The 12287-nt window shown below is 35.4% G+C and overlaps 1 protein-coding gene across 9 annotated transcripts in view; it reads right to left on the bottom strand.

Annotated features, from left to right (window-relative positions):
- The window catches only part of LOC123536251 (ribosome-releasing factor 2, mitochondrial-like), a 291825-nt gene that overhangs the window by 41218 nt on the left and 238320 nt on the right, over nt 1–12287 (bottom strand). For 5 of the 9 annotated variants that reach the window (XM_053549061.1, XM_053549053.1, XM_053549046.1 and 2 more), the window contains 2 exons: nt 6427–6593; nt 1317–3483 (listed from right to left, as the gene is read on the bottom strand). The exons of 1 other annotated variant lie outside the window; for it this stretch is intronic. In XM_053549061.1, coding sequence (XP_053405036.1) covers nt 3226–3483; nt 6427–6593 — 425 coding nt within the window. In that variant the 3' untranslated portion in view covers nt 1317–3225. Of the gene's footprint in view, nt 1–1316; nt 3484–6426; nt 6594–10171; nt 10246–12287 lie in introns of those variants that run through there. 3 more of the 9 variants (XM_053549062.1, XM_053549075.1, XR_008371956.1) reach the window with 3 other exon arrangements.

Below are 12287 nucleotides of genomic sequence, written 5' to 3' on the forward strand. Positions count from 1 at the left end.
CATAAAATTTATAAGACCCATTCCCTTGGGCTGAATTATAAGGATTCCATCCATAGCCAAATAAATTACCATAGGTTTATTAAAATTCAAAATACCAGTAATTCAAGTTACCACTCAAAAAGATGTTTCTGTTTCCATTGAATCAACCATGTTAATGGTTAATACTCCTTGTAGGAATTAACAGAAATACACATCATCAACAAGTATGAAGAACATTTAATTTTCAATTTACCTAAGAAGTTTGAAACTACTTTCCCCGTCTTTTTATGGAACGTATTCACATTTGATACATTGCAGTTGACTGCTTTTTCCTTCTGTTAATTCCTTATTGCTAAAATACCATATTAATAAATTCTAGGCTAGTTGCAACTCAGTTTTATCAGTGAAACATGATTTTACAAGTCTGACAAGTGTGGGTTATTGAAAAAGGTTTAAAAACTGCCGCACAACATAATTATATTTAAAGTATTTATGAAGAAATAATGTTCTCACCCCATAGCAAAATGCTTCAAATTTGAATTTGGTTTCTGGATTAATTTCAAGATTCACAATTTCTTGAAATACATCAATTGAAGGAAAATAGGGATAAACATACATTTTCTCTTTTTATTATAATATATATAACTTTATTTTGATTACAGATAAATGTGCCAAAATAATTTATTTTCCAGTTTTACAACATTTAGCTTCTTTTTTCTTCATAGTTCAATGTAAGAATGCTCCTTACACCATGTAGGAATAGGTCTGGGTTCAAGTCCCAGTGGAGAATATCTTACTGTGCAAATGATGTAGACTGGAAAAAAACATAGTTGCTTCAGTAAAAACAAGTTTATTAAAAGGAAATGTGAAATTTATAGTCTAATCCAGATATAACTAAAGCCTGTCACTTAGATTTACTGAAACAAACAAATTAAAGAATTCAATATGCTTTTTTGACAGCAACCATAAGTTATGTGTAGGTAGAATTAAGAATTTCTTCACAAAATATTTCTTCAATATTTAACCACTTTTCCGCTTGGTTTGTTTGTAGCATCCTAATATTGTTACTAATTAGAGATGTAAAATTTTACCAAAAAGTACAATGTACTTTCCATGATAAGGGTTCAAGTAAAAATAGACATGCGGAAACATTTTTAATAATCAACTATACAGATACCACAGTAAAAATGTTGACATATCAGAAGAACATTGCCAGCATTTTTTTATTTTCTGGTTTACGGGAGATTTTTAAAAAAAATTGGGTCGATGGGGGGACAAATAAAAATAAAAACCCCAATTCTGAGCAGTCAACCAAATAAATAAAAATAAAAACGTCCAAAAGGATACAAATTCTTTATTTTTTGTACACCATACTAGAAAACAAAAGCTTGCAAGCTTAGATTGCATACACACTCACAAATGAACTATTCTGAACTGGTTTATATCTCATCTAGCTTGTATGCATAATGCCATTTTTGTTTAATAAAAGAGACTCGAGCGACATGTCAGGTATATACATAGAAAACCACCAAGGGTATGTATCATTTGTGTTTTTGTATCTATTTTGTTGTATTAACCCTTACCCTGCTACATTTCTATAATGAACTTGTCCATCTTTCAATTTTGACAGTATCATTCACTGTTAAAAGGGGTGCTTACCAGAAATATACTGACTGAATGGCGAACAGTGCAGATCTTGATCAGACTGCACAGATGTGCAGGCTGATCATGATCTACACTGGTCGCAAAGGCAGAACCAATCATGTCCAGCATGATAAGGGTTAAAGTAAAAATAGACTTGTGGAAACATTTTTGATAATCAACTATACAGATACCACAGTAGACATATCATAAGAACATTGCATAATGTTTATTATATCAACATGAATAAAACAGCAGCTGCTATTAAAATGGGGATATGCAATGACTAATTTAAGTCTGCATCCTGCATACATGCAATTGGCTGGAGACGCAAAATCTTAAAAGACAGGCATAATGTCATACTAGAAAGCAAAAATTACGAATTGATAAATATTATGCACACTGGCTTTTGGAATCTGATTAGTCATATGCAGTAATTTAACCAACATTGTTGAACAACATCAATATTGTTGTAGCTTTGGTTAAGTTTCAGTGGCCTGAATATTGTTTTATATTTTGCCGACTGTCAGTGCCACCTATATTGTACGACAAGTGGAAACAATCTGAAATTTGGTTCAGCTAAAATGTGTACAAAATAATAACCTTGTCGGCTGATGTTCAAACAACAGTTTTGGCGAGAAGACTCATCACCGAGATGGGACTTGGACTTAGTAAGTTATGTCAGTCCGAAAAAACATTACTGGATATGTCAATATGTGTTCCTCAGTGTAAAAGGCACATATGGCATATAGTGTTAAAATGTTTGTCCCATACATACTTTCAAAGGGTCTTCTTACAGATTTTATTGGCATACTTCAATTCTGTCGGGTTACTAATTTTTTTCAGAGTATACCCGCCGGACTACCTTGAAACCCTATATCGAGTAGCCCGGAAATCAATAATCTAGTCTTCATGCATAACTTTGACAGTTATCTATAATTCCTTTGTTTATCAAGTGATACACGCCGGAGGCATTAATTATCATACCACCTATTGTCACAGTTGGCAAACAATTAACTGGTTTTTAATTGTACCCCGAGGCAATTGTTTTATGTGTGCACACGATATTTTAGACTGATCCAATAGCATCAAAGTCTCTGATCCGTAGTGTTCAAAACAATATGCAAACCAGTCTTAAAATTATGTCATTTTACTGCCACCTGCCAAAGTGTACTTTGCTAAGATTATCTCAATTATTTCCTAGGATCGTGTCAAATAAGTTTGACTAAAGTTCTAGCCAGGTACCATAACTCAAAAGATAATTATCAAACATGAAACTCCCGGCAATATTCTTATGTCCCAGGGTTTCAGAAATCTGCAAATTTACTGGTAGCCCATAAAATACTTTTGGAGCTAGGCGCAACACAACATTCTCGGAAGGACGGACAAGGGCAAATCTATATGCCCCCACCAGCCCCCACAAAGTGGGGGCATAAAAATGCTGGCCTAATTGGAATACACTAAGTCTTTATATAGGAATACTTAAGTGCATTACAAATTACTAGAAAAATATAGCAGTTCCAGAGGTCATACACATTGTCCATTTTACTTATATGTCAGTAATTCATCCAAAAGCGTAAAATGAATTTTTTGTTTTATGTTGTACTAGGAGAAGAAGAGACTGTTAACAACTTTGTTTTGCTCCACAGCTGATAGCCTACCATAGTGATCTAATTCCATAGTAAATGTTGCCGTCCCAGATGTCATGGTCCTAAGTGCTGTGGAATAACCTACTAACTCTGCAAGGGGTGTCAGAGTTTGCAAAATCCTATCCTCATTATGTGATACTATGTGTTTAATTTCCCCTCTACGTTTGATTATGTCTGACTGAACAACATGTAGGTTACTGTCATCTGTATGCACCTGCAAATAAGCAATATTCATCGCATTTATTTAATTCAATGCAAGGGACAACACTGAACAAAATCAATATGGATTTTCAAATATGCTAGGATTGTAACTTACATGGTTTACTGTATGCAGACTATATCACAAATGCAGCGTTAAATCAGAATCACATATGCAGCGAAATGGTTTTCCTCACAAGAAACCTTTCAAAATATAAAGATGCAACATTCGCTGGTATACCAGTGAGGATTTGTATGTGTTGCTAGGTAATTCTATATGCATGTCAAGTAACTAAATTGTTGGCCTAAAAACAAGAAATTATTGGTAATACCAATTGATGATTAGAACAAAAGTGGAATTCATTGGCTTGGCACATTTAGTTTTCACTGATTTTCAATAAATAGGAACATTGCATGTCGCCATGGTACAGCTCCGGAAATGTTTTGAAATGTAACATGGGTAGAAGCTATTAAGGAGAGACAGTCAATATTTAGACAAGAGCTGTCCGTAAGACAGCACGCCCGACTTTTCTCAGTGCTTGACTCTGAATTAGAGCTTGCCAGTAAAAGGGGCATAAATCTGTCAAAATTCTAATCAGAGTTATGGGGACTGTTTCTTATTGTGTAGCCTTTGATAGTAAATAAATATTTTAAGTTTCAAGTCAATAGCTTTAATAGTTACAGAGATATTGGACGTTATATAAAACTTTAAGTTAAAAAGGGGCATAAATCTGTCAAAATTCAAATTAGAGTTATGGAGATTGTTTCTCCTGGTGTAGACTGATATAGTAAATAACTATTCAAGTTTCAAGTCAAAAGCTTTGATAGTAACAAAGATATTTGACTATATCAAAAACTTTAACGAATGCCGACGCCGACACTGGCACTGACGCCGACGTTGGGGCGAGTGCAACAGCTTTACATTTTCTTCGAAAAGTCGAGCTAAAAATCATAACATTTTTTTTTGTCCTGATACATTTAGCGTCTAAAATGTTGAATGAACTTTTTTTTTTTTAAATGTCCGTTACTGTTGCGATTCTACGTCGTGAATTTAAACTCATAGTATGGTTACGGCATCTACATTTTCGCATCGATCTGGTCGTCTGAAACTTACATAATCATTGAATTAAGTGTTTAATAAACCTTTCATTCATATACAAGTGACCAAGGTGCGTAAAGTCGGTTTGAGATATGTCGCCCAATGTCCGAATTTTTGAAAAATCGGCGTTACTATATATTGCAGGTGCATGGTAAACATTAAGAATATGTTATGAATACTGAACCTTATTTCTAAACTCCTTATATTGAGCGTTTTGAGATGCCAGTCGGGTCCTAAAACGTTTCGAGTTTGCTTTAAAGTACAACTGAAAATTGGCGTTACCTCCCGTAGCTCATTTTGTACAGTACTTTAATTTATTTTGGCTAACTACACTTTCAAATAAGACCTTTAAGAATCATTGACACTTGATTTTTTTTTATAATTATGTCCTAACCAAAAAATATGTAAAACCAAGAAATTGTTGAATAAATTGCCATAAATCTCTGTGATAAAATTTCCAATATGAAATGTCGATAGCAATACACCAGGGTAGCAATTTAGTATTATGTCATAAATTACATCACTAACTATTACGTAACTGTAAATTGTTTTGTCCGCCATTGAATTGGTAAGGAGGGAATGCACGCACGGAAGGTTGGACTTGAATAAAATCTGCTTTTGGTGAGTAGTGATTATTTAATCCATGTTTCAAACATAGCAATGTAAAACAAGAGGGTCATTGACCCTAAAGTGCTCACCTGTGTACAAGGCTTCAAGTATGTTTGTATTAGTACAGAGTTAGGTTTCTTCTATGTTAGCTTATATTATATACATTTCACACACATTTTTGAACCTAGGGCAATAATTTGAATAATTACGGTAGAAATTACAAATCTGATATCATATGCCAAATATCAAGGACCTAGCCGTTATTGATTCAGAGAAGAAGATTTTCAAAGTTTTATAGTAAGTACATGTCAGACACAGGGGCATGGCCATTTATTTTTACTTTAGGGTAAGTATGGTAGAGAGTCAAACCCTTATATCAAATGCCAAATATTAAAGCTCTAGAGAAAAGGATTTTTAAAGTCTGATAGCTAAAAACCTATTTTTAACCAAAAAGACCCTTATGTTCAATGAACCAGAACCATTTGAACAACTCTGAAAGAGGGCTGCCAAGAGATCATTTGTGTAAAGTTTCATCAAAATCCATTCCCTGGTTTTGGAGGAGATATTGTTTAAAGAAATTATTGATGAAAGGTGACCATGCCCTCTGGCGGCCATGTTTTTTGACGAAACAGAAAAATATGAACACTATTTGTAGAAAGTCTCACAAGAACCATTTGTGTAAAATTATTTTAAAATCAGGCTAGCAGTTTCACACAAGAACATTTTTAAAGTTTCCACTATATACATATAGCGAAAAGTGACCATGCCCTCTGGCGGCCATGTTTTTTGACAAATCAAAATAATTTGAACAATCTTGGTAGAGGGTCACACAAGGACTATTTGTGTAAAATTAGGTATTTTAAAATCGGGCTAGCAGTTTCACATAAGAAGATTTTTTAAAATTTCCACTAAATACAATGTGGTCTCTATCGCGTTTATAAGCCAAAACTAGCAAATTTTGGCCCTTTAAGGGGCCATAACTGTAGAACCCATTATGGGATCTGGCTAGTTTTTGAAAGGAATCAAGATAGTATGCCAATATAAGTTGTGTGCAACTTTGATTAAAATTGCTTGCACCGGAGGGTGGGCGATCACAATAGCTCACCCCTAGCACTTTGTGCTCAGGTGAGCTAAAAACAAAACTATGACAATGATGACTGATGATAGACACATGGTGGTTACAATGGCTACCTTGAGTTCAAGTGAATAAAAAATTTGTATTGCTACAATCACTCTACATATAAAACTTACATTAAGTGCCATTACAGGTTCCATCAGGAAGCACTGGGCTTTCCTCAATGCCTGACTGATACAGTCACTTGCTGCTGCCTGGATAAATGGTAGGGAAGTCCTGTGTCCAATAACCAGGCCAGTTATCATAACATCTACATTCATCACCTTTGAGTTATATAAAGGACCTGTAATAAAACGAGAGCTGTCGGAAAAAAAGAGCACCCCAATGTTTGAACATGTTTAAGAAGATAGATACTATCATTATTATAAGATATAGGTATGTGTGGGAAATGTAAACAAGAGCACCGCCTTGCGGGTGCTGACGCTCATCTGATTTTTTTTGTGTAATAGAAATATTGTCCTACCCATGATTTTCTAAGTCTAAAAAGGGCCATCATTCTTGCAAAAAGCAGGTTAGAGTTATGTTTCTTGATGTTTAGTGTCCACTTATGATGGTGAAAAACTGTTGCAAGTTTTAAAGCAATAGCTTTGATAGTTTATGAGAAAAGTTGACTTAAACATAATACTCAACCAAGAAAATTATTTTCTAAGTCCAAAAAGGGCAATAATTATTGCAAAAAGCAGGATGGAGTTACGTTGCTTGCTGTACAGGGTCAGCTTATGATGGTCAACAAGTGTTGCAAGTTTCAAAGCAATAGCTTTGATAGTTTAAGAGAAAAAGTTGACCTAAACATAAAACTTAACCAAGAAATCTGATATTTTCTAAGTCCAAAAGGGGCAATAAATCTTGCAAAAAGCAGGATGGAGTTATGTTTCTTGCTGTACAGGGTCAACTTATGATGGTGAACAAGTGTTGCAAGTTTTAAAGCAATAGCTTTGATAGTTTAGGATAAAAGCTGACCTAAACATAAAACTTAACCAAGAAAACTGATTTTCTAAGTCCAAAAGGGGCAATAAATCTTGCAAAAAGCAAGATGGAGTTATGTTTCTTGATGTACAGGGTCTGCTTATGATGGTGAACAAGTATTCCAAGTTTCAAAGCAATAGCTTTGATAGTTTAGGAGAAAAGTTGACCTAAACATAAAACTTAACCAAGAAATCTGATATATTCTAAGTACAAAAGGGGCCATAAATCTTGCAAAAAGCAAGATGGAGTTATGTTTCTTGCTATACAGGGTCAGCTTATGATGGTGAACAAGTATTCCAAGTTTCAAAGCAATAGCTTTGATAGTTTAGGAGAAAAGGTGACCTAAACATAAAACTTAACCAGGCAACGCCGACGCCGAGACGCCGACAACCGCTCAAGTGATGACAATAACTCATCATTTTTTTTCAAAAAATCAGATGAGCTAACAAGAGAGCCATGATGGCCCTGTATCACTCAAATTTCTTTGCTAAAGCTTCAAAAACATGGAAGTAGGTCAGTAGGTCACATTCATGGTCACTGAAAGTCAGTATTAAGATCTGTGTGCAAAACTGTACATGTCATCCAAATATCAAGGCTGTATCTTAAACAAGAGGACCAAATGGTCCTAGGTGGCTCACCTGAGAACAGCTTGATCAAATTTAATGAATATCCTGCTTAAAATGCGACCCCTTTTGCATATGCAAGGTATTTCTTTCATTTGACCAGGTGACCTAGTTTTTGACCCAACATGAAACATATGTGAATTCATCCTAGCTTTCATCAAGACAAACATCCTGATCAATTTCATGAAGATCCACAGAAAAATGCAACCCCTATTGCATACACAAGGTTATTCTTTGATTTGACCAGGTGACCTAGTTTTTGACCCAACATGACCCATATCTGAACCTTACCTAAATGTCATCAAAGCAAACATTTTCATCAAATTTCATGAACATTCTGCCTTAAACTGTAGCCCCTATTGCATTTGTCTTGATGAAATCTAGGTCGAGTACAAATAGGGTTCATCTTGGGTCAAAAACTAGGTCACCCAGTAAAATCAAAGAAAAATACCTAAGTTTTACTGCTTTTTTATCATCATAGCTATTCGATGCTTACAATTTCTGCTTATCTTAAGCATTTTTTATTTGTTTTTGCCCAAACTAAGTCTTGGCAATCATAGAAAATTTGCTATAGATCGTTTAACGGCCAACTGCTCATAAAATCGTATCAAGCGCACAAAATGATGATTGAAATTACCAAGTTTGTTATTTAATAATCTTATTATCACCAATTAACTGCCTGATCAAATAAGAATAATGCAAACTGGCTCCCTCCCTTTCAATAACGGATGTTGTTTGTCTACACAGATTATCGATTTTTCACACCTTTTGGTTCATAAACACTGTAAAACAGGCAATATTCGTAGTTTTGCAGACAGAGATAGCTTCAGGCCATTTTAGCCAATTAGAAAATTTCGCACCATATTTAATTTTTTGTCGCAAATGGCTCAAGTGGCGATCCACAGCGTGACCCCTGGCAGGGCCTCTCACCCCAGGGGCATAATTTGAACAATTTTGGTAGAAGTCCACTAGGCAATGCAACATACCAAATATCAACTAATATCAGGCCTTGCAGTTTCAGGCAAGAAGATTTTTAAAGTTTTTTCCAATACATGTCTATGTAAAACTAAGTAACCCCGTGGCAGGGCCTCTTTTCACCCCAGGGGAATAATTTGAACAATCTTGGTAGAGGACCACAAGGCAATCCTACATACTAAATATCAAAAGCCTAGGCCTTGTGGTTTCAGACAAGAAGATTTTTAAAGTTTCTTTCCTATACAAGTCTATATAAACCATGTGACCCCCGGGGCGGGGCCATATTTCATCCTAGGGGGATCATTTGAACAATCTTGGTACAGGCCCACTATATGATACTACATAATAAATATCAAAGCCCTAGGCCTTATGGTTTTGGACAAGAAGATTTTCAAAGTTTTTCCCTATATAAGTCTATATAAACCATGTGACCCCGGGGCGGGGCCATATTTGACCCTAGGGGGATAATTTGAACAATCTTTGTAGAGGCCCACTAGATGATGCTACATACTAAATATCAAAGCCCTAGGCCTTATGGTTTTGGACAAGAAGATTTTCAAAGTTTTTCCCTATATAAGTCTATATAAACCATGTGACCCCTGGGGCGGGGCCATATTTGACCCTAGGGGGATAATTTGAATAATCTTGTAGAGACCCACTAGATGATGCTACAGAACAAATATCAAAGCCCTAGGCCTTGCGGTGTTGGACAAGAAGATATTTAAAGTTTTTCCTTTTGGTTGCCATGGCAACCAGAGTGCTGTACGAAATTTAATTCTTTAAACAATATTTAAAGAAGACCATCAAAGGATCATCCCTGTGAAGTTTCATCAAAATTGGCCTGATGGTTTAGGAGATGTTGTTTAAAGGAAAGTGTGGACGGATGGAAGACGGACAGCGGATGGTGAGCGATCACAATAGCTCAACTCTGAGCCTTTGGCTCAAGTGAGCTTATAATTAAAGCCCTGTGACCTGTGGTTTTGGACAAGAAGATTTTTAAAGTTTTTCCTTTCGGCTGCCATGGCAACCAGAGTTCTGTATGGAATTCAATTCTTTGAACAATTTTGAAAGAAGACCATCCAAGGAACATCCCTGTGAAGTTTCATCATATATGGCTTGGTGGTTTAGGAGATGTTGTTTAAAGGAAAGTGTGGACGGACGGACGGACGATGGATGGTGAGCTATCACAATAGCTCTCCCAGAGCCTTTGGCTCAGGTGAGCTGAAAACAAGAAAGTAGGTCAGTAGGTCATATTCATGGTCACTGAAAGTTTTAAGATCAGTGAGCAAAACTGTACATGTCATCCAAATTTCAAGGCTGTATCTCAAACAAGAGCTGTCTACAACACAGCGTGCTCCACTATTGGGTGATCTGAAAATGAAATGAATATATGTCTCAATAAGAGACCTCTACTTTAAAAGGAAGATACACCAAGGGGCACAATTCTGTCAAGAATACAAATTAGAGTTATTGGGATTGTCAACACACATGAAGAGGATGATGGTAAAGATATATATTGAGTTTCAAGTCATTATCTTATACAGTACCAAAGTTATGTCCAGAAAACAAAGTTTCCCTTCTGTAAATATGCCACCAATTTCCATCATTTTCCATTATTTTTCATGGCATTGTATGGCATTCAGCGACATCTAATGGAAAATATGATGGACAATGCTGGCATTTGATGGAAAATTGTTGCCTTTTCTTTACATTGCCACTGTTTGCCACCAAATGACAACAAAAGTTCCACCAATTGCCACAGAACTGTAGTGGAAATCAGTGGAAAAATGAACTTAGCCAATTTTATGAGTGTAAATCAGTGGAAAACACTTTTTTGTCTCATTCTGAGACTGGGAATATCTGTGCTGATATCATTTGTGTAGTGATAAATCTGAAACATATAGATTTAAGTAATTTATTTATTTATTTGGATTTTACGGCGCACCAACACAGTATAGGTTATATGGCGCCAAACAGGACTACAAATTTTGGTTCCACATCTCATTTACATCGAAATAAAAACATGAGGTATGGAAAGATTTAAGTAAAAAAAATAGTTTTCACCTTCATTACAATTATAAGCAAAACATAATGATTATGATTAAAATAGTCTTTAGATTTAAGTAAAGAGTATTTTAATCATAATCATTATTTTTGCTTATAATTGTAATGAAGGTGAAAACTATTTTTTTTAGTCACTCTTAAGCATGTAGTTTATTGTTTAAATTTGCTGTTTCTACTGTGTAACAAGCCTCCATTGAAATAAACATCAAACTTATAGATAATATTGTTTCATCATTAATCTTACTCAAGTTACTGAGAATCTATTTGTTATTTATTATAGGGGCTGTTCCCTCACAGCATGGCCTTGATACCTGTACATTGTATACAATCAAAGCACTAAAAGCGCTGAATGCGGCGGGCTTAAATAGAAGACAAGCTAGTGGAGAACTGAAATATAACGGAAGATTATATTTTAAAATCTCTCTTTCTCAAAATCGTGAGATTTTGAATTTTAATTATAAATTTGCATCTAGAATATACACATATCATTCAATACATATTTTTCTCAGCGAATAACATTTGTACCACGTGACTGTCCAATATATTATTGTATCACCAAAATAAGATTATTGCATATTAAAAGAAACAAGAGGACCATAATGGCCCTATCTCACTCACCAGAGTTGATCCGGCCTACTGACCTAGTAGTTGACCTCACATGACCAAGTTTCAAACATCACCTAGAAATCATCAAGACAAATATTCTGACCAAGTTTCATAAAGATAGGGTTACAAATGTGGCCTCTAGAGTTGTAACAAGTTTTCATTTGATTTGACCGGGTGACCTAGTTTTTGACCCCACATGACCCAGATTCGATCTTGACCTAGAGGTCATCAAGACAAACATGCTGACCCATTCTTATAAGTTTCAAACTTAAACTTTGGAGGTTAACAAGATTTTCCTTTTACCTGGCTTACTGACCTAGTTTTTGATCCTAACTGACCCAGTTTCAAACTTGACCTAGAGATCATCTATTATGTGACAAACATTCTGACTAAGATTCATAAAGATTGGGTTACAACTGTGGCCTCTAGAGTGTTAACAAGATTTTTCTTTGATTTGACCTAGCTTTTAATCCCACATGACCCAGAGTCGAACTTGATCTAGAGGACACCAAGACAAACACTTTAACCAATTCTCATGAATTTCCAACTTAAACTGTGGACTCTAGACTGGTCACAATAGCTTATCTTGAGCCCTTTGTGCTCTGGTGAGCTAAAAAGTGGAATTCACTGACTGGGCACATATAGTTTTAACAAGAGTGCCAGAATGTCACAATATACGCCCGTCACAGCAAATTTCTTTACTCTAGCACCTGTATTTGCAAATGGAATTTTAATTTTGTGGT

This window comes from Mercenaria mercenaria, chromosome 1 (genome assembly GCF_021730395.1).
Source record: "Mercenaria mercenaria strain notata chromosome 1, MADL_Memer_1, whole genome shotgun sequence".
In the NCBI taxonomy this organism is placed as follows: Eukaryota; Metazoa; Mollusca; class Bivalvia; order Venerida; family Veneridae; genus Mercenaria; species Mercenaria mercenaria.